The sequence below is a fragment of the Erithacus rubecula genome (genome assembly GCF_903797595.1).
Source record: "Erithacus rubecula genome assembly, chromosome: 4".
Taxonomy (NCBI): Eukaryota; Metazoa; Chordata; class Aves; order Passeriformes; family Muscicapidae; genus Erithacus; species Erithacus rubecula.
This window is the reverse complement of record NC_136686.1, coordinates 19,404,694-19,428,179: the sequence shown is the minus strand read 5'-3', so window position 1 is coordinate 19,428,179 and position 23,486 is coordinate 19,404,694. Positions and strand designations below refer to the sequence as shown.

The 23,486-nt window shown below is 38.9% G+C and overlaps 1 protein-coding gene across 3 annotated transcripts in view; it reads right to left on the bottom strand.

The window, feature by feature from the left end:
- Positions 1–11,522: 11,522 nt before the first annotated feature.
- TRHDE (thyrotropin releasing hormone degrading enzyme) overlaps positions 11,523–23,486 on the bottom strand; it is a 204,623-nt gene continuing 192,659 nt past the window's right edge. For 2 of the 3 annotated variants that reach the window (XM_079303633.1, XM_079303632.1), the window contains 2 exons: positions 22,793–22,874; positions 13,590–21,003 (listed from right to left, as the gene is read on the bottom strand). In XM_079303633.1, coding sequence (XP_079159759.1) covers positions 20,860–21,003; positions 22,793–22,874 — 226 coding nt within the window. In that variant the 3' untranslated portion in view covers positions 13,590–20,859. Of the gene's footprint in view, positions 11,534–13,589; positions 21,004–22,792; positions 22,875–23,486 lie in introns of those variants that run through there. The other variant, XR_013773960.1, reaches the window with a different exon arrangement.

Below are 23,486 nucleotides of genomic sequence, written 5' to 3'. Positions count from 1 at the left end.
TCCCTGCAATGTATAATAAAAAATGTGTCCACAGGCTCTGGGAAAACAACTTGTTTAATTACACTAATAATAGGAAGCAAGTGTATAATGCTGAAGTGCTGCAAGGCTCAAGATTTCTTTTCATATGTCATGATGTGACTTGGGTTTGCCAACTTTAATATATTTAATTTCTTTTAGAGACAGGACCCGGGAGTAGAGACAAGGCAGGCTCAAAACTTAAAAAGGTACAAGAAGAAATTTATTAATAACACAAAAAAAGAACTCAGAATAAGATTCCTAGATTACTCCCTCCTCCCTTCATTCCACATTTCTTACCAACAACATACAGAGAACACTTCAGTCAGCTATCCACCTAAATAATCAGTTCAGTTCACTTAAGAGAGAAAAGTTCCTTTTTCTGCTTTAAACTTAGGGGGTGTCTTCACCTTCACAGTCTGCATCCTCCCGGGACCTACAGAACTATGAATTTTCCTCTCATTCCCACAGTCCTTCCAGAGCCGTGTTATGGGTTACGATGCACACATGGGGTACCACTTTTAAAGGCAGGCTGCTGAAAAACAAAATTCTCTTAATCTCCTTCTCTATCAAATGTCTCTGTTCATATTCCAGTCCCAAAACAGAGAGCTCTATTTCCCTGAGGCAAAAAGTCTTCTCAAGCACACCAAACCTCCCCAAGTATATTTCACAGTTTAAAGGAAATTTTAGTGAAGTCACAATCCCCTCATAGCCTCACAAAAAAGGTTTTCAGCTACTTATCAGTTGCATCTTTTCAATCTCTTCCCATCAGGAACTTTATCTTCATTCCACTGACTTCTGTGGTCGTGGACTCCATGCTTTATTCCTTCTTATCCAGGGGAGCTCAGGACACCGGCACCATGCAGCACACCCACCTCACCTCCCGGCAGCTGGAAGCCGAAAAAGGGCAGTTAACTTGATCCACTGTGATTTGTGAAAGCAAAATAACTTTTCATTGGTTTTCTGAGCTGTCCATCACCAAATCAGCTCTCTGATCGGTGCCAGCAGCTCACAGGGGACGCTCCCAGAGACAGAAGAGTCCCTCCCACTCCCCTGCCTCATGGAGTTTTCCCTGAGGGGAATCCACCCCTACCCCAAGCACATGAAACCAACACATCATAAAAGCCCTTATATAGGGAAGAACACTATAATTAAATCTTAGTTTTTACAAAAAGTACGGAGATCTGAAGAAACATGGGAATTTGAAGGAAATCCATTATTCTTGATCAAAGTTATTGATATAAAATTACATTCTTCCTTTGCTAAATGTGCCTGTTTACAATGTGACAAAAATGATTATATTAACTTTTACTATACCATGTTGGCTTAAAAGACAATTGCTGTCCATGTTGCTTGTGATTAAGTATTCTAAAATATTACTTTTGGAGGTAGATAATATTATTTTGGTGAATTGGTTCTGTCTGGTAATGGCAATCACTGCGGACATTTAATGACTGCAGTCACAACATCATCCTCACTTGAAGAGGCAATAAGTCATCAGTTATGATGATATTTACTATCCTTTGGGAAGTTTGGACTCCAACACATGGCCTTCACCAGGTGTTTGTTGATCTAGGCTATAAATATCCAAGGGCTCATTTGGTCTTTCTAAAGGAAAATGTGGCCTACGGCTTTTCTGAACTTCACAAAAGGTGAATGTACATCCTTGAAGATTAGCCCCAAGAACATATCTTTGAATTTACCCTGAAGCAGAAGTGGCATTAATTGAAATTATAATATTTGTGTGTGAGTCCTCAAGGAGAGAATTTCTAGCCATGAGCCTTCCCCAGAGGCTCTGGAACATGAAGGATTCAATTAAGAACTTGAAAAAGACCATAGTATGAAGTTAGACTAGATTATTCTAGAAATATGAGCTAAAGATTGCGAACATCACGTGAGAACTGCCTGTGAGCAGTCTGAAAATCCTCGGTTCCAAGGCAGCATGCAGAAAAGTATCCACTTATTTGCTCTTTTATGAAAGTGACATAGTTAGCTTAAAGCTATCTATAATAACACTTGTGTAGCTACAGTGTAAGCATACACTTTGATAGGAAGCCAGAAAGAGTTTTTAAATGAGGGAATTATCATAATTTTGATAGTGCTTTGAAGTGTTTCTCTGAGCAGGCGGCACTGCTCTTCCCATGAGATCACTAACCACAGAAATTACTCTGCTTTGTCAAGACACTCTGGCTTGAAAAAGAGCACCACAACTCTGGAAGAGGTGCTCTGCCATTGGATTGTTTTGTCTTCATCTTTCCCAAGGGAAAATGTACACAGATTTTATAGGTATGTCCCAAAATTATCCTGGTTTCTCTCTTTGGTTGCTGTAGGGACCAATTAACTCCTGGGAATCACCAGTGCCAAAAATTGTGCGAGTAACAGATGAAAGTGTCAAAAAGTTACTATTAGCTAAGGTGAACTAGAAATAAAGGTCATCTGCTATTTCCACAGCACAAATAAAGCTCTTCCACCTCTTTTATTGAGCTATTTGGCAAATTGTAGAGGTGTCCAGCCCTAAGGCTGCAGACAGAGCCAGCAGCAAGCCCAGCTCCCCACAGCACCGTGTGTCAATGACAGGCTGATATCAGCCTGCACACACAGCCAGAGGCTCACCAGTCACCAGCAGGAGCTGATGGCGGTACTGCTGGCAGGAGAGAGGAAGAAAAGCCTTGAGAGGGGTGATACTAAAGCAGCTGCTTTTCAATTCCATCTTCTCTCACAGCCTGGTTAGTGCCCTGTGCCTCTCTGAGGGCATGGGCTCCTCCCCATCCACCTGCAGCTAAAACTTCTTTTTTCAGGCCTTTGTCAGCAGATGGAAACTGCAGTGGCAGCACTGTTTCCCTGCTTTGACTCTTCAAGAGACATTGCTCAGTGTCCTCTCCATCCTCCTTGTAGGGCACAATGAAAATCCCTCACATTAGAAGGTTATCTGGGAAGGTCAACCATCCAAGTCAATTGAACTGTGCCACAGTCAGCACTGCCACACATAGATCTTGTATGTTCCTCTTTCTGCTAGAGTTACATTCTCCAAGGCTAATGCCTCTGCCAGTGATCAAGCATGTGAATTATTTTCATTTTCTCCAGTGATTCCTATTGCCCATTCTCAGAAAACAGATTACTTTTGGTTCAAGCTGTGGGTAGAGTGCTTTAGATCATAGATCTTTAACAATATTTTGTAACATTAATGCTAAATACTGAATTATTACAAAAATAAACATAGGAAATGTAATTACAAACACAAGATGTTACTGAGTTCTCTCACCTCACACCTGTCAGCCCCAACTTCATCATGAATAAGGAATCTCCAGGGTAGCAGCTATTCATCTATCCATCAATTTTCACATCTTCTCTTAGCTTTCAAGTCAGAAACAGCAGCATTAGCATCAGCTCATAAAGACATCATGATGCTGACGGATAGAGTTTCAGAAACTTACACTGGGAATTTGACTGATCTCAGAGATTTACATAAATTAAATAAAGAGGTTGTATTCAGCCTGGTGGAGCCAATGTCTTGATTTCCCCCACCAAAGGAATCTCACTGAACTATGCAGCCATTCATCAGATGATATCATAATTGAAGTAATGTCAGCAAGGCATCTTGGCAGCCTTCATCAAGTAGAGTTTGTACATTTTTGCAGAGGCACTGTTACTGCACCAGGAATATCCACAAGAAGGCTGTACAAAGCTGGTAAGCAGAAATATGCTTTTCATTCAACCTACTGGTGGATTTGGAGAAAAAAATCTAACATATCCAGAACTAAATCCCTTCTTTAGTTTTGGAACAGAACAATTACAGGTAAGTTTAAATTGCTGCTTAACTTAACTGTGTCAACCAGTGAGACTGGGACAATAGATCTGTTTGCACCTGTGGGAGAGAAAGCAGTACCAGCTGCTCAGTCCCTTTGAGCAGTGCAGTCCCTAAGCTGATAAACTGATTACAGAGGAGTGGTAAAAAAAGCAAAACAGGCAGAGTCAGGCTGTGAGCTGGACTGGAGGGACCACAGTACTGCCCTGTGTCAGTAAATGTGCCTCAGAAATGTGGGGATCACATGAAATGCTTCAAGGACCAGTTGTGTCCCTGTTGCACTGAGTGCATCCTTTTGGAGAACACTTTGCATGGACATAAAGAGGTTGGGGAGGTGTTAACCTTCTGTTTCAGGGTCAGTATCAGTGACAGCTGGATAACAACCACATCAGAGACAGCCTTGCCAAGGCACAAGATGATCTTAGCAAATATAAGCGGGAAATGGCCATTAAAAGTGGTGCATATCAAATCATCCTGACCATCACAGCACGTTAAAAAAAGAAAAATTTGAATTCCCAAACCAACTTCTACCAAAACTTTCTGAACTTTTCCCCACCTTTCAACACTCAGATCTCCCAATATCCCTTGGGGACAAAGTATTATTATGCAAAGGCTAAATGACTTGCATTCTGCTAGGGATAAATGATTTGCCTGAAGACAAAGAGCAAATCAGTGGCTTTGATTTATAGCTCTGCTCTGGCCTGACTGCAAGTGAAGACTTTTCTGGTTTTTCAGAGTCCCACTGAAGACTCCAACCCCATTGCAGGAACAACCAGCACAGGATCAGAGCCCAGCAGAGGCTCAGTACTCAATTTAGGAGAAAGTAGTCACCTTTTTTTCTTGCCCTAAGTTCTGTTTGCGGAGTAATGCCTGCAATGTCTTTGCATTATATATTTGACAGGAAAATTAAAAGAATATAATAAGAATACTAAAATGTGATAATGTATGTTTATATGCATTGCCACTCTTCTTAAAATTGTGTTTGAGCAGTCTAGCTCTAATATTTCTTGTTTCTATAGAACTCTTTCCTGGCTAATTTTGCAAGTGTGTCTGATCAGGCTCATTTAATTCATCATTTTTGTTTGACTCATTAATCTCTGCCTCTCCTTTGAAAGATAATCTGCATTTAATGGCTGTTATGTAATATGCAGCAAGCCAGGAATGTCTTACACACTTTCAGAGGGCAATACTGTAATGTGTCACCAGATATATCTGTGCATCAAGATCTCATTTTTAAGATGCTCAAAGTAGTTTCAATTATGAATGGGGTGGGGTTTTGAGCACTGCTGTAATTTGTTCCTGGGAGAGTCTGAGGTCTAGAAATCAGTCATGTAAGAGTGTTTCAAGTATAGCCACAATCACACACACAAAAAAAGGTAAAGATGGAAATAAGTCAAAATTAAATTATGATCTTCACATTTCCTTATCAATACTTACTCAGCTCAAAGCTATCTCTTCTGGCAGTCACCATGCTAAGACTGATCATGGGTTAATCTTAGGCTCTGATTGCAGGGACAGTAATCCCAGATCCTCCTGTTTGTAAGGACAGCACAGTCTTTGCAACTCTGCCATTGGCAGGTAGGTACAACCCATTTCCAGTGGCAGATGTCAATCTACACACCTTTCAGTTAGCAAGTGAAAGTGGTTGATGCTCTTCAAACATCTTTTAAAGACACAAACTGACAGCAGATGGGGATATTTAACGACGTGACTAGGCAGTAAATCTGACCCACTATTGATTTTGATTCACCTTTTGTAATGTTTTTTAGACTGAGAGGCAATAGAAGCACTGAGCAGGTAGACCACTCACCTGGGTCTGTCTTTCCCTTTTTACTTTCATCCCATTATTCTTCCTGGAAGATTCATCCCGTCCATTCTGTGAAATTTGTGACAGGTAATTTATGGGCACTTCTCCCTTGTGCTTCTTTTTGCCCCTAAAGGCCCATGTTATCATAGCTGGTGTAAAGATTCAAATATTAAACACATAAATGATAAAGGACTTCTAGATAAGTTTGCAAATACTCTCCTATAAGTACCTATAGGTATTAGGATTCATCTTCAGGTATAATCATAGAAACTTCCTCACCTTTATTGCATTAAGGTTGCTCATAGGCTGTTCTAGAGATTTTTCAATTCTTTTATACTTACATATAAATACATAGGCATATTTCATTTTCATAATCTCTTTGCCAAAGACTGAATCTCATTAACAAATTGAGACATCTAATTGGAGGAATCAATTAGCATCTCTTTGAACCTTGTTTTTATTTCTCATTCCGAATTCATTCCTATTTCTTAAATTCTTTCTGAGAATTAAAAACTATATCCAATTCTAGTCAAGACAAAATTGATAGGCAAAGATTCTTTGGCCACTGATATTATGCCTTACAGTGTGATCCCATAATGGTACTTGCTCATTTTGCTACTAACTCATTGCCAACTTGTTCTGTTCTGAGAGTTCCTCTAGACTATATCGCTCGGATATTACTTAGGTCTACTGAATAGCAAAGTAACTGAGCTTGTGAATTACATTTCCCAGAAGAAGTAGCCTGAAATTAGAGGTGAATCTTATTTCCTATCCATTATAAAATTCTTTGGGTCTCATACATTTTCCCCATTCTCACTGTTTTTAACAAGTCCCTCACACTGTACATTTCATAAAGAGGCTGCTTTTTCCTTCCTTTCTGAAAAATCATTAATGAAGATATTAAAACTTGAGCAAACCCAGACATCCTCTAGATATCTCACTCAAGTCTTACAGATTGCCACTCCTCATTATCTTAACAGTTTTTCAGACAACTTCACTCTATGTGAACAGGTTTGTTTCCTGGTCAAATTTAATTAATTTGGAAAGCTGCTGTCAAATGCTTTATGAAAATGTAAATAACTCCTGGTCTGAATTCATCCAATAATCTTGCAATTTTATATTAAAAAAAAAAAGCAATCATTCATTTTTTCCTGTAAGATCTGTACTTGGTAAATTCACGCTACTTAATGCTCTTGCTTTCATTATCCTCCTGAAGTCCAAAAGAAGTTTTTTTTCCCCAGCACTTTTTATTTAGCAACTTAATTATCAATATTAGTTATTAAAGGGCAGCACTCTGGCTGCTTAAATATACATAATTGTTGTGTATTGTCACCCCCAATTTTCTGAAGCCCAGTAGCAGGAAAAAATTGTTCCATTTCTATTCTGTCACTTGTCTACCATTTTTATAACAATGGTTTGAAATATTATAGAGGATGTGCAGCCTAAAACTGCTGTTTGCTTGGTCAAAGGCAATAATTTAACTTTATACATAATTTCCAGTACAATGACACTGCTCTGTTTCACTTCCATACTTCTCTCTCAATATCTTTCTTCACTAAGTACTCAGCTCTCTCATCCCCTTTTCCCGTACCAGATTAAAGTTGCATGCTAATCCATTTAAATCCAATGCCTTTATTCACAATCATGAGCATTTCTTTTGTTTTATAATCCTACATTCTTTTCTTCTTTTCTTTTCTTTTCTTTTCTCCTTCCTTCCTTCCTTCCTTCCTTCCTTCCTTCCTTCCTTCCTTCCTTCCTTCCTTCCTTCCTTCCTTCCTTCCTTCCTTTCCTTCCTTCCTTCCTTCCTTCCTTCCTTCCTTCCTTCCTTCCTTCCTTCCTTCCTTCCTTCCTTCCTTCCTTCCTTCCTTCCTTCCTTCCTTCCTTCCTTCCTTCCTTCCTCCTTCCTTCCTTCCTTCCTTCCTTCCTTCCTTCCTTCCTTCCTTCCTTCCTTCCTTCCTTCCTTCCTTCCTTCCTTCCTTCCTTCCTTCCTTCCTTCCTTCCTTCCTTCCTTCCTTCCTTCCTTCCTTCCTTCCTTCCTTCCTTCCTTCCTTCCTTCCTTCCTTCCTTCCTTCCTTCCTTCCTTCCTTCCTTCCTCTTCTTTCTTTTTTCTTTCTTTCTTTCTTTTCTTTCTTTCTCTCTACAGCTACCTTGTTCATAACTTACTGCCACTTGGCTGCACTGTAAAGAAATTATCTTTACCACTACATAGTGCTTAAATACTATCTACTTCTGGTTTTATGACACGTTACAAACTGCAAAGACCTTTACAACATAAAAAATTTTCTGTATCAGAAATCTTCCCTACCATGGCATCAAAGACACAAAAAAACCCCTACATTATTCATGAATAAAGCAAACTAGAGTCTTGTTCAGTGATAGCATCTGCTCTCTGCCCTTGGAGCACTCCTGGAGTTGCACTAGTTTTAGCCAAAGGACTAGTCCATGTCTGCTCTTGAGTAATATCATCAGTAAACAGTCAAGCCCTAAATACATACTAATTAGATGAACAAAAGCAAGTATCTCACATAATGGTGTGGAAAAAAGAATCTGGGTTTAAATCAGATTAAAACAAAGTATCAATTTTTCAACTCCACAGCAATTATCCACTCCAGAGAATTGTCATCTGCCAGAACAGTGTCTATTTTCAAACATATTATGATTGGTATATATTGCTTCCTATCTAACACAAGTGACAGAGCTCTATGAAAAAAACCTAAAGTCCTGCTGAGGCTTTCCTAGCTTGATGACTCCTTTTTTACATGCAGGTTTTGTTCAACTCCCTGAGTTGGGCTTCAATTCTTAATTTAATTTACAGTAAATTGCACTAGTTTTTCCCACAAGCTCATCTTTCACTTCAGGTTATGCCTTAGCATTTTTTACGTGCATTATTCTACTACCAAAATTTGTTATATTCAGCATTTCTATCCTCCTTACTGCATTAGTTGCATATTTTATGATGAGATTGGTTGCTTTTTCACCATGTTGACTAAGGGATCCTCAACAACCAGCTCAGATGCAGGCTGATCTATCTAGTAGACAACTAAACTTAGCAAGTCTGACACACACTGTAGGAACCAGGCTCTTTGCAGGGAGTACATTGCACTGCATTGTCTCAGCTGTTCAAATCTCTCTAGCTCTGCCAAAATAGGACTGGATAGTACATTAATTGAATCATTACTTCAAGGACACATGAAGTCCCAGCTGTGCTGTGCTTTCAGACCACTGGATACAACTCTTCTGCCACCAACTCTGATACAAATTAGAAGTTGCTAGCACAATGCAGTGTAAGTGAATATACTGACTTATTAGGAAGACAAACTCAATCTTGCCCAACTGAAAGTGAGTAAGCTGTGTTTACTTGAGTTTATTCCCCTGTCTGTAAATACCTGCACTTAGTTTGCTAAAGTTTGTAGAGCAAATTAACACAATGCATTTCCCTCAATCCCTTCATTTTAGCAAATCTCATTGTTTACATCAATTTCTCAAATGTAGTTCCTCTATCAGAAGCTGCAAGTCTAATATACAGGGGGAGGAAGTAGTAGAATTCTGTCCTTTCATAAGCCTAGACAAATTATTTAGGCACTTAAAATATTTAGCACCATTTTATACCCAATTACAAAGTACAATTGCTGAACATAAGTGAAATGCTTTTAAAGTTGCAACTGCATTTGCACACGTAGTTTTTAAAATATGACCTTCATTGTCTCACTTACTGTGCGTATAATTTTGATTACTTAGCCCCCATAGAAATTCCATGCAGCTATATCAACTAAATATTTACCCATGTTAATTTATTGTGCACACAAAAATAGCAAAATGCAAACCCCATCCATACCTTTGAAGTTTTTATATTAGGCAAGGTCACAGAAGAATGAATGGCATACAGACAGATGCAGAGAGAGCTTTTATGAACCACAATCTTGGTATTTTGTCCTTAGTTTTTTTCTTCATCTATTTTTCCAGGTTGAACTAATAGTTACTGAAAAATACGGTCTACAATAAGGAGATTGAAAAAGAAGAAAAAAATTCCTGAGTCAACCATTTATCTCCTACTAAATTGTGTGAACTAATCTTAGTTCAAGCAAGAGCTCCCCCTAAGCAGTTAATATATTTTAATATGGTAGAAGCACTCTGGATATGTGGTACAGTTTATAGCCTAGTTGGGTTTAAAACTAAAGGGAAAAATCTACAGCTGCAGAATACATAGGGTGAAATCCTAACCAAGGCTTCTGGCTCGTCAGCCTAAACCAGGCATAATAAGGTACCATGGAAGTCTGGTACTATGGCACTATTCACAATTTCACTTCAAGCACTTTCACTTTTTTTACCTTCCCTGTAAACTTTTCCCAGTCACAGTCCCAGTTCTTGCTTTTTTTGTCTTGGCTTTTTTTCTCCCTCTCACTTGTTTCTTTTTGGGCTTGCTTTTGGTTGGAATCTTCCTCTGCTTGTCCTCAATAGCTCCACAGATCTTCAGAAAACAATCAACAAAGACCCCCTCTTCAAAATGCCTCTGCTCTCCACAGCATCTTGTTCTCTTTGGAGCAACACATCTGTCTTTGGTGTTAGTTACCTGCTAGGTTTAATCCACTTTTGATATCAACAGTCTAAAACCAGAGCAGACAGAACTGCTCTAATTTCCACTTTTATACATATAGGGAAAAATATGCTGATTTTGTACATCATTACTGTAACCTCCATAGAAATGTATTTGAAACATCAATTAGCCAAGCACAAGAGTGGGATGAGAAAAAGATATTACATCCATGGTTGTACAACAGAAACATTCTACACTTTTGCTATGAACTGTAAAGAGTTCATGGATCTAAAAGCACATCTCTGAAAATGATAATATTTCTTAAAATCACTTGTGAGCTATTTCATCTTTTTAAGGGTCAGATTCACATTTCTGCTTGTGCCTATTGCAACCTTTTGACAGTTTTATTGTTGAAAAATTCAAGGTACATCTCATAATTGTACCAGGAACATGCATTTATCACTGGCAACAGCTCTGTGCCACATGAAATGAATTACTGTAATAGACATGTCATGTAATAGCATCTTATTATCCTCTCCCTCTTTCTCCTCACCTTCTGCAATGAGCAGGTCAAAAATGATAGTAAGTAGAACAGACAAAATGACTCCTAAAAAAGTTCAGTAAGCAAAATGATACCTGCTAAAAATAATGCTCTAGCAGTACAATGAGTAATTAACTCCAGGTTCAATACATTACATAATGAAAATGCTATGCTAGAGCTTGACCCCTAATGCTGCTGCTCAGCCCTAGCAGCTCCACAGGGGGTAAGGCACTTTGGTGGACTGGGGCATGAAGGTTAGCACCATGGAAGACCAAGGCCCCTTTGATCCTTCTGCCCTGGTTTCTTCACTGCAGCCCTCTTATTACTGCTAAAAGGCAAGGTGACACAAAGGCAAAACCTTACAAAACACACTCAGGCTCTCCCTGCTGTTCCTACAGTTGCTGTGGCCTGAGAAGCAGAGCAACAGGACCATGTCACAGGGCAGGAGGTGACAGATGGAACATGTGCCATGAGGATCCAGTCTCACCATGACCCTGCTGATGCAGTTCTCACTGAGCCTTGCACCATTAGTCCAGATTGTAATGGGTTAGCTTTGGACAAATTTACACAGAGAGAGGGGAGAGTGTGGGCTAATTCCAACAGTAGAGAGGAGTTTCTGTAGTTTGGCATCAGCCCCACAAAGCAAACAACAACCACTGGTTGGGTGCAGTATGTCTCCTTTTAACCATTCAGTAGTTTTTTGATTTAATTAGATTTTGGCCACAGTAAATGTGGCTGCTAACTCAAAGACTAAGTTTCAGCATAATGAAGCTTTAATTTCCCAAGCACACCCTCATTAATTCACATAATTTCAGACTTACCTTCATTACACTTTTCTCACCAATACCTTTCTGCTCATTTTCCCATCCCATCTGTAAGAGACCCTGAGTCATGCCATTCTCAATACTATTCTTCTAATATGGGGTTCATGTGCTCAGTTCTCAGAAAAGCTGGGAGTGTCATCAGCTCACTGAAATGTTTCTTTCACTTTCCTAGCTATATGCAGCAGAGTGCCTCTGATAGCAGTGGGACTCTGACTGGTGTCTTCCATGCTGAAGGTGCTGTTTAAAGAAACTAGATATATTTTTCCTATAATTAGGAGGAAGCAGCAAATTAGTCAGCAAAAACTGACTTTCTGTTATTAAGACAGCAAATACTCCCAAGTCAATTTACAAGCCAAAGGCTCTATCTTCTTTTCCTCTTACATCCTGCAGCTCAGCTGAGGAGCTTTCAAAGAAAATGGGTCCCTTTAAAGTCTGCTTTTACTGAAGACACTGAGCTGAGAGGAAATACATAGCTCTTCAGTTGGTCCTGTATGAAAATGTTCAACTTAAAAGCAGCTCAGCCAGACTGAAGTGCTGCTGATTGCAGTGGCCACACTGGGGAAGAAACAAGCATATTCTCTCTTATGTTTGATTAGCAGATGTGCTGCCAGTGGAATTTCAGAGGGAAGTGCCATTTCTGTTGCCTCACATCCTTCCAGGGATGCTCCCAAGGTGGTCATGTCCTTTGCCTCAGCTTATTCAACACTCATGGAGAGAGACATGTAGCAGAAAAGAGAGGGGCAAGGGCTCTTCTGGGGGCAGTACATCCCAGCCTCTCATATTTCATCTTACATTCCAATATCTCCTCTTATGTGAAAGCTCTTTGCTGACCCCCAGGCCAATTCCTTAGGCCTGCTAACTCTTGATCCTGATCTTGACCCTGCTTGAACACAGGGAGAGAAAGGGGTATGAAAGTTTTGCAAAATTCTAGCCCCAGTATAATACAGTGAAGTGTTTGAGTGACTGCCTATATATATATATATATGGTTAATCTTGGTCATCAGAGTCTCACATCCTGCCTTATATCCAACTGTTTTGCTGAGTTGAAAGTGTTTGAGTAAGATCTATAAACATACTAATTTAGGCCTCAGCTCTGCTTACCTTGGTTGCAAGCATCAAAGCTGCCTGTTGTGCTTTACAAAATCAGAACCTTAAAATCTCCCTTCAGCTTTTCAGCAGACTAAGATGTGCAATACAGAAGAAAACATCTTTATTGCTAAAGAAAAAAGCCATTCTGGCATTGAAAGCTGTATTTTGAAAAATACAGGGCTGGCTTTTATTCACAGTGATGTCAATGTCAAAGGTCCAATTGACTTCAGTGGGAACATGATTGTATCCAATGGGTAAATAATTGCACATATTTCACATCTCATTGTTACTGAAAACTGTTCTTCAAAAAAGGAAAATAATAGCCTGGATTCAAGGACTCTATTAAAAAGTCATTTGAACTGCATTCTAGTTGAAATCACTTTTACCAATGAAAAGATCTGTTTATTCAACATTTACATAATTAGAAAAGCACAAGAGACTGCACTTTTCTCCAGTCTTACTTCTGTTAGTCTTGAAGTGCTTAAGTATCTCCAAGCCCAAATTTTGTATTTTTGTTTGGTTCTCTGTTTTCTACTAATGCTAGTATTTTAATATGTTTTGAAAAATTACTCATATCCAAAAATACCTTCTCTTGCACAGTTTTCTTTGTAAAATATCAGCATATATACTCAGTTTTTAAACTGTTATTTCAATGAAATGGGAACACAATCAAAAGGTTGGTCACTATTTATCTTAGCTATGTCTCCACATCATAAAATTAAGACAGTGATGAATTACATATTACTATACAAAATTTTATTATCAGAGACAAAATTCAAACTTGTTTTGCTTAAAATACAGAAGATCAAGTTTCTCTTAAAAAAAATCCATTTAGTGGAGTAAAAATTTTATGTTGAACACATAGCAATCCCATATTAATGTAATAATTTTTAAAGGCATGTAACAGAAAACACTGTTCTCAGAAATCCATATATTTTAACTGGTTAATGGTTTCAATTTCTGATTAGTAGCATCATAAGAATAATTCTTCTTCTATTCAAAAAGCCTGGAATGTTCCAAACAGTAAAGGAAAAACTTTGTTCAATGTGGCATTCTAGATATACTGACAACCAGTAAACATCTCCTTTCTATATGCAAAATATATCCTTTTCTGTGAAAAAAGGAGACAGAGTAGTTGGCTTTATATAATTTCTGTGATTTTAAATTCAGCAAAAAAATATCACCATATACTGCACCTGAAATCTATGCAGAAACAGGTTTCAACCTCAATCACTTTCCAGAAATACTAGTTCAGCCATATGCAGGAGCTTACAGTGAATATACATTAATTTGAAGCGTGTGATTAATCCCACAGACATCAGGGAGACTGCCTACAGATTTTTATATATATATGGTCGAGTCTTGGTCATCACAGCCTCAGATCCAACTGTCTTGCTGAGTTGAAAATGTTTGAGTAAGATCTATAAATTCAAATAACCAATGAATACTTTTTCAAAGCAAAATGTTCAAAACTAGAAGCTATACATGCATGTACACATGGTACCTAGAAAGAGAAACGTGGTATCACACAATCATCTGTATTTGCTCTATATGAAAATGGCATTCTGATCTGGCAAATAGACATTTATGTGAAAGCATTGGGGAACTGCATCTAAACAGTCAGTTTACATGACACCTCTTACATGACAAAAACCTGAATTCCAAAGAGAACAGATTTGCAAACTGATGGAAAAATATGTTCTTTTAATTACAGTATTCAGAATTAATCTAAGGTTGAGACAGAATTAACAGAGGGACTAATCCATTATAACCAGCATTAACATCTGCAGGATGACTTATTTTTGCTTAAGGTGTCAAAAGATCTTACATGTGGAGTCTTTTGGAAAAATAATGAAATTTATCATCAATCCTTTATTTTCAATAATATGATCCATTTACATCATTGATGTGTGTGTTAGTTTTCAGAGAACCAGTTTATATTTATCTTCTGCAAAAATACAGCAATTCAACACCTTTCAGTAAAACATCAGACAGGGAGATACAATCTCTGTTTTTATAAGGCTGTATATTTCACCCACACCAAAGCCTATTGTCTCTCAAACTTAACAACAACATAGCAAAATTACATTTACACATATAATAAAGCTGTCTTTATACAGGGTAGTTATACAGTAATTACAATGATTTTTCCATTAGAAACGGTCAGTTTGTTCTTTCTTCACAGACTGTCTAAGTCCAGGAAAGTCCATCTCTGCTGAAATAAATTGTTTGCAGGAAAAGGAGGGTAGTAGCCACACTCTTCACAGTACAGTATTCTACGGTTCTCCAAAAATATTATAAAGCTTTATCACATTGGAACCAATCACAAAATATTATTCTAATGAAAAGCCAAAGGAAAACAAAAAACATTTGTCATCCCATATGTGCTACTGAAACCTAGATACAAATACACAAAATATCCTGCCCAGCAGCTGAGCTGCCCCCCACCCCCAGGGCTGTTTTGGGAGCAATGGCAGATCCTCAGCTGGAATTCACATCAGTCACTTCAACGGATCTACCTCACTGGCCACCAACAGAGGCTCTGTGGCCACACATCCTCCACCAGTTTGGCTGCAGATTATTTTGAAATTACAGAAACCAATGTACTAAGTGGAATGAAATGTATCACAAAGAATTGAGACAGCATCTTGGGTGCTGGCCTGGTCCACTGTACCACGGCTATCCTGATCAAGCAAATCCAAGTGATGCTGTCCAGAAAAAGCTGGGACACTCTGGCAAGAGCCTCCTGGCTCATGACTGCCTGCTGCAGCATGGCCCCTCTGCTCTTGCAAAGCTGCTCACCTGTGCTCTCTACCAACACTGCTTTGATGCTCTTAGGAAATGGTGCACATGAAATAAGCAAAGCATTCTGAAATTCTCTTTGGCAAGGTCAGGCTTACTTCACTTGTTACAAATCAGTCAAATATAAATGCCTTTTCTTCTGAGAAATTACATGTGGTCTGACTCACAGCACTTCTCATGTGGGTGATTCTCCTTAAAAACATCTCAATGAAACTGGCTCCATATGTCTTTTAAATTCCAGCCTCAACTGTGTTACCATATTCTGAGATCAAGCTCAGAATCCCCCTCCACTGTCAGCACAGACACAAGACAGAACTAAGTTTTACCAGATTCTTCAAAATATACTCGATTTTAAAACTCTGCCCAATGAGGGCGTGTGGCCTTACTTCGGTTAAAAATCCCTTCTCACCTTCCTTCCTACTGGAAACAAAATTACTCATGTCAGCATGGACTACTTGCTCAAGCCAGAGGGGTTTCACTGAGGTTCAGAACTGGTGTTAAGACTGGCAGAACCTTGCAGTCATATGAGAAACAAGGTGGCCAATGTTTTGCATTTTTGTATGCAAAAAGGGTGCGGCACAGTCACTGGAGGCATATAGGTTTACACAGGCATCTGATTGCTTTTTCTTTAGTTTGTTTTTTGGTTTTTTTATGGGATGAGTACAGTTACTACTATTACTAGAATTATTACCACAAATAATTTTTAGTACATCTTTCCAACCCAGTTGTTAGGAAGAAACCCAAGAAATTCCTGGTACACTTTCAAATATTAACAAAAACGTCATAGAGAAAAAGAGTGTCTGTGTTCCTATTCATACTTGAAAATTAAATATTTGACTGTTCCAAAATACTTCTGAAGAAGGGACACTATAATATTCTAGACCTTTACAAACATTTTGGTCAACATTTTTCAGCTGGGGTGACCAGAGCTCAGGGCTTGTGTTTTTTCTGAGCATGCAGGTTCATTAGCTGGACCTTTGCTTTCTGCTAGCACAAGGCAATGACATTCATCTCTGAAGATCACCCACAACCCACACTCAGCTAAGGGACCTTCTATCTCTTCCATATAGCTGCAAGAAAGTTGGATGGATCCTTTCTGCATTCCAGTGGTTCCCAGCTGCTTTCCTAACCCAGGTGGTCTGACAGCAGTGGCAGGTGACACAGCCAGCAGTTTTCTGACTGTTCCATCCACAGGATGGAACAAACAGACTCTCTACAGGCTGCCCCACAGCTGGATGGTCCTTTTACTCCTTCATGCTCATACTGACACTGTGGCTATATATCCTGCTTAGGGCAGACAGCTGATATGGTGAGTACTCATAGCAAGAATGGTGCTAAGCTGTTTATATACATTAGCAGTTTCCAAACCCACATCCATTTTCCTCAAAGAGAAAGTTTCACATTTAACTCAAAGTCTATTTTCAGTATCATTTATGATCATGTGGAAAATCAAAACCTTTTAATGCAGGTATCTAAATAAATGGACCCTCCACTACAAGTATTAACTTTGCTTTATTCTATCCAAATAATTAGATTTTCATGGGAGAAGTATTTGTGTGGGGGATTTTACACACACACATGCACACACTCACACTCACTCTTCATTTCTTATTACTTACTACAAAAGACTTAATTGTATGGTTCAGGATCTTTGCTGTGAAAGCACCCTTCTGCATCAGGGCATATTTCCTTTGGCACTCTAAAGATCAGTGAAACATCTACAACAGGCCAAAAACTACAGAAAATTCACCATCAGTTTCCAATGTAGTATCAGAATTCTTGCCATATTCACTGATAAGATAATCAAAGGTCACAAATTTAGATGCACTTGAGAAAACATAAAGGTTTTTTTTATCATAATAAATATCTAAGTACTCCCAGTAATAGCAGAAATGACAGGTCATTTCAGAAGAATGTTTTCACAGTGTTTTGCCCTCATCACTATTAGTAGCTACTACCATTTTAACAGCTATTAGCAGTGGATACATGAATAATTCTACCAGCTACAAAGTAATAGGCCAGATACTTGTAGTGGACAATTTTATAAAAATACAATAGCTATTTAGTTATGCTGGCATAGAATCATGTCTATTCATATGTCTTCCTATATGATTTAGGAAGCCATATGAATTAGTAACTACAAAGGATCCTGAGTCATACAAAGGCTGATTACAGATTCTACCCTCATCAAATCTCTATGAAGTGACACCCATGTCCATGTCCACACTACATTCACATTTTGCACAACCTCCTCTCACTAGAAAGGACAAAGTCAAACACTGGATTAGAAAATGCTGAAATGTGTGGAGTATTTGGCTTCCTAATCACAATCCAAACCATAAAATTGAGGACCACTTTTATGGACAAGGGAAGAGAAGAACCGGTAAAAGAGAAAGAAAATCAATATGATAAATAGATTTTTCTAAGCAGATTCTATTAGAACTTTCTATGAGGAATTAACTATTCTTTAACACACAGCTGTGTGAAACTTCTAAAAACAAAAAGGTTTCTAAAGACATACCATAAAATGCAGGATGTTTGAATATTGCAGAAAACAGGGTTTTTTTAGATTTCATCAATTTAGATTTAATCCTGATTCAGTGGGAAACAGCAAAATACAAACCATAAAAAAATAAAATAGTAGAGAATTATAATGGAAAGGCCAGTTCAACCTCAGAGCAATAATACTAACATTATTAGAATACAACAATTATAAGCAACACAACAATAGGTATGTATAATATATACACTGGGGACTTGATATCTGTGGTAGACCAGTTACTCAAGGCCACTAAAATATCAATTTACATCCAACACCAGCTTAATGTGCAAGAACTTCAATCCAAATGAGCAAGAGTGGAAATTTCTGTGCACTATGCAAAAAACACAGGCTATAATGAACTTTTGACTTTGGAATATACTGTTATGAGTGGGAAGACCAGAAACTTTTTTGTGCATCTTGCAAGGTATGTGGTTTAATCTGTGGTTCTGGAAAAGAAAAGTCATCAAAGACAATACTGAATAAAATTGTAAAGGGACAGACCATTTCACACTCTTCTGTTCTCTGAAATCCTCCAAGCAGTTCATATTTGAGAGCTTGGCTTCTGCACACACTTTGAATATCACAATTTTGGCCTTCATTACGGGTAGAGGTTATATTAAATAGTATTTGGCTTGCTTTTTTATTATTAAAAAAAGTCTGCATGTGAATTTTCTCAGTAGAAATTAAAAATGTGATGCTACATACTGGCATTGAGGTTGAGTTTGGTCAACCGCATAAAATAATACTTTTCACTTTTAAATGCCTTTCATAAGAAGATATTCAAGTGCTTTGCTAACATTAGTCAAGCCTCACAACACCCCTGTGAGGTAGGTAAAATACAAAGGAGGAGGAGGATTTCACTCAGCTTCGACATGATAATGTCTCTGGGCAGCAGGTTCACTAGCACTGCAACGTATCACAAAGGTTTGGGGCTTACTATTATAAGGCAAAGAGTTAACAGTACAAGAGGACAGGATTCCCTCTTCTTTTGGTTATGTGAGTCAAGCTAATGTGCTACACAGCACTGAGCAGCTGAACAAATGCCCACACAAGGATTTCATGCACCCAATCCACAAACAACACCCTCTGAAAGTAAAGGGCACACAGTGACAGGTGCAACAGCTCAGTTATGGGTTGGGTCTGAGGAGCAGAATACCTTGGGAATGAGAGCCCAGAAAACAATACCGTCTCCACACAACTCTGAAAATGTCTGAAGATGCCTGGGTTTGGTTCTTTTCACACTGATGTGTCAATTCACAACTTACTGGGGATAAGCAACTGCAAGGGTGAAGCATGGTAACTTCCATGCCTTGTGAGGGCAACAACCAGGCAGAATGGCTGCTCTCTGCTTTGGTGGGCCACGTGTTTCCAGTGTACATGGCCAAGATGTGGTCAGATGGTTGGGACAGGTTGGGATGGGATAAAGAAACACTGCCCCACATCTACATTCCACCTCTGAAGCCGCTGCAATCTGACTCCTGTATTCTTGAGGCTCTTTCCTCTACATTATAGACACTAGAGAGAGTATTTGGCCCCCACCAGTTTTATCCTCAGCATTTAGCTCCAGAGTGCAGATAGTCATTGTACAATTCCACTGTATCACTGATCTTTCGGAATAAGGACTGAGAAGAAACAACATGATTAAGAAAAATGTCATTCATGAACAAGAGTCTATGTGAAGTACAAAAGAACAGAAAGAAAACCATGTTCTCAGTAACAGTCAGTACAAATAAACACATGTACACCCCCCTCACTTTCTCCATATTTCACTTTTCAATGATGGCATAAATAGTACATTCCATATTTGCAAAAGTATTGCCCATATAGAGAATCTGACATATCATAATAAATCACTACAGAGACTGGTCTACCACATGCAAGACAGCCCTCTTGGGTAATTTTAAGTCTTTGCATGCAAGATATTCTCCCTTTTTCCTAATTTTCATTTGAATCTTATGTTTATTTATAATACTTGTGCACTGTGAGCTACAAAACTTACTACTGCACAGGCTAGGTGACCTGGGTGATCCGTTGTGAGTATCAGTGCCTTGCAAAGTAGCTGAGAAGATGTGGTTCATGGATTCTGTGATATTAATGCAAAGCCCCTGCCCCAGCACACGCTCACAGTTGAAACGACACTGTTTCACTGATCAGCAGTGAACAAATGTATATGATTATAATGCAATGATGAGGTCCTTCTCATTTTCTCTTGCTAACCTCACTCCTGGCCCTTTTCTCTTTCTCCTCTCTCATATTCTGCTTATTTAAATATAGGAATATAAAGACTGCAGATACAACTGATAACTCAAAAAATGAGCTGGCATCTTGGTAATCATTTAGAGACAATCTGAGTGGTAGACAAACTGGCAGCAAGTGGGAAAGTTAATTTTACATCTCATATCGCCCCAAGCTGGAAGCCTTCTGGATTTCCTTTTCCTTGCTTTCCTTTTGTTCATTGAAATAGTGATTGTCGTAGAGTCTTTGTGCTTTGTATAATGCCCAACTTTGATGTAGCCAGAACTCACATACAAAATGTGGCTGTTATACATAAGCATGCTAAAATACAGGCAGAGACAGTACAAGCATGCACAAAATAGTCTTTGAAGGATTTTTTGTTTGGTTTTTTTCCTACAATTACATGCACCACTTAATATCATGTTTGGTTGTGTACATTGAGGACTGGATTTCACAAGCATTCATGATCTTCTGTTCTGAAAATCTTCTTGACAATTTCACAAGAGTTCAGTGTAAAAAGAAAAATCCACAATGAAAAAAACAATAAAACAAAAAACCTTATCCCTGCAATCTGATCATGTCACGATTTTCATGTTGAATACTTTTAAAATGTTTCCTCTTCCTCTCGCAGTGAGTCATGTTAAATGATTGGCTAAAAAGACAGTTTACTGTGTCAAGGATTTTCTTAGCCACTGGAACAGTTCTTCCTTATAAAGCCTTTGCCACCGCACATTGGCTTCCACTGTTTCCACAGCACGAGAGAAAGAGACAGCAGCTCCCCCTTCATAACTCTTTATAAAGTTCTTTAGCTGGAAATACAAGTTAACAGGTTAAATTTGCAGCAACTAAAGAAAGCAAATATTTCCAGTGCACACAAATAAGTCAGCCATTTAGGATAAACTTCCATAATCAATGTAGAAGTAAATGCAGTATCAGGTAGAAGAATTTAATAGGAAATGTATTAAGACAGCAAATTGTCAATTAGATGTGATGCAGTTACTTCACACTGCACTGAAAGATATTGATATGTCATTGCTGGATCACATTAATAATATAATTACCTCCTTCCCTCCTGCAGCTCAACTGCTGAACTGTGTACATGGCTGCTCTGAGCTTTTATTTATACCTAAGAAACCAAACTGGGAGCACTGGAATTGCTTCTAATTAAGGTTTATATGCAAGTATCAACAGAAAGCAGCCCTGATGCCCTTTGGTTTCATCAAGCTTCAAAACACATTAATTTTATTTTGATGTGCAGATCCTTTTTGGTTATATAACACAGGTCAGTTGCTGAAAAAACAAAGGGATGCTTACAGTGAGAAGAGAATGGCAAAACAGCAAGTGGACTTGCATTTGACAGTCTTTGAGTGGCTGAGGCATACTCCTTCCCTTATGAGAAAACTTTGATCTTTTTTTCTGCAGACTGAAAAGGCTCTTCCTTTGTTCTTGTGTATACTCAGAGTATAGCACCAGCACCTGGATTATTTTAACCACTGGTGCTGGCAGGTTTTCAATTATTGTTGTTCTTTTCAAGTGAGAATTGCAAGGCTGATCTGCACAATAGATTTCAGGTTATGTTGACTTGTACAAAATTAGATGGTTTTAGCAACACTTATGAATAATAGTTAATTTTTTTTTCCAGCTGTCATCAAATTCACCTCAGTTTCTAAATTATGACTTCCAGCAACAACTCTGTGCCTGGGCTCAAAACTGAAAAGATTGATTCTGTAACTGTCTTATTACTATCACAGTTAAAAGCATGAAAGGGACCTGGAAATTATCAAAATCAGACTTTACCTATATCTGAACTTTTTATACCAAAATGTTTACAATATCTGCTTCTTTTAGCTAAGTATAATCAGGCAGCAATCCTACTGTGAAGGTGGAAACTAAGAGCACAGAAGGCTTCCTTGTGCAGAGCAAATACTCAAATCTGACCAACAGTGTCACTCCCACCTAGGGGGAGGAAACCACCTGTGGCTCCTTCCTAAGCTACTGAGGCCACTAGACTTGAGTGTAGACAAATAGTTGGATGCAAAATATCAGAGTGCAATCAGAGTTCAAGTAATGGTGGTTGTGCTGCATAAGAACCACATTTGGAGCAGCACAGAGTGGGTGCTAAATAGGGTGTAGCACAGTTGCACAACTACCTCAGGGTAAATGTTAAATTAAAATGAGAAATATTTCCCATTGGAATAAGAAGTACAAATTATTGCAGTGTCGTTTGGCCAGCATATTTGCTTAGCAGATTTTCTCACATGGAAAATATTGCTGCCCTCTACAGCATATGCTAATGAAGATAGAAACATGTCATCTTCAGTTTCTCATCCAATAGCCAAGAGAAAAAGAAACCTTCATATCCAGCCAAGCACAAAGAACTGCCTGCACAGCCCTCCTCCTGACACCACCTCTACACACTTGTGTGCTTTTGTGATCTGCTGCTTGTCCTTGTGCTGCCCAACAGGCTGGTGCTGCACAGGCAGTTGGGCCTTTGACAGCAGCAGAGAGAACAGTTTCTGGACAACACTAATTGTTCCTGCCCTGCTCCCTGCTTGCAGAGAATACAACCTCACATGACAAAAGTGATTTAAAAATTACCTCTCTTAGTTCTCCTTCAGTATTGAGGAATTCCGTGACCCCACTGACAAGCTTTGAATTCATAAATAATGCTTCTCCATACCTGCACAGGCAAAAAGAAGATGCACAGAGAGTTACTGCAAGAGCCAGGTCAACTTAAAATTAGAAAGTAATCTTCTGTAAGCAAGGGAGAAGACATAGGACTGATTTTGGAGGATCAAGGGAATACTGGAACTGGGTACTGGTATTTCAGGCTAAAAACCTAGACTGAGACCTTCTAGGCTGAAATGTTTGTAATTAAGTCAGATGCTATTAAGCAGAATGGGTTTAACTACAGGCACAAATGAGTGCTACAGAAGAGGAGAGGACCAAATCACCTCCCACTTAATGGAACAGAGGAGACTGAGGGGGGACCTCACAGTCTACAACTTCCTCCTGAGGGGAAAAGGTCAGGCAGACACTGTGGTGCACAGTGCAGGAACGACCTAAAGTTGTGTCAGGGGAGGTTTAGGTTGGATATCAGGAAAAGGTTCTTCAGCCAGAGTGTGGCTGGGCACTTGAACAGCTCCCCAGGGAATTGCTCAAAGCACCAATCCTTCTGAGTTGAAGCAATGTTTGGACAATGCTCTTGGGCATATGGTGTGACTCTTAGGAATGGTCCTGTGCAGGGCTAGGAGTCGGACTCAATGATCCTTGTGGATCCCTTCCAACTCAG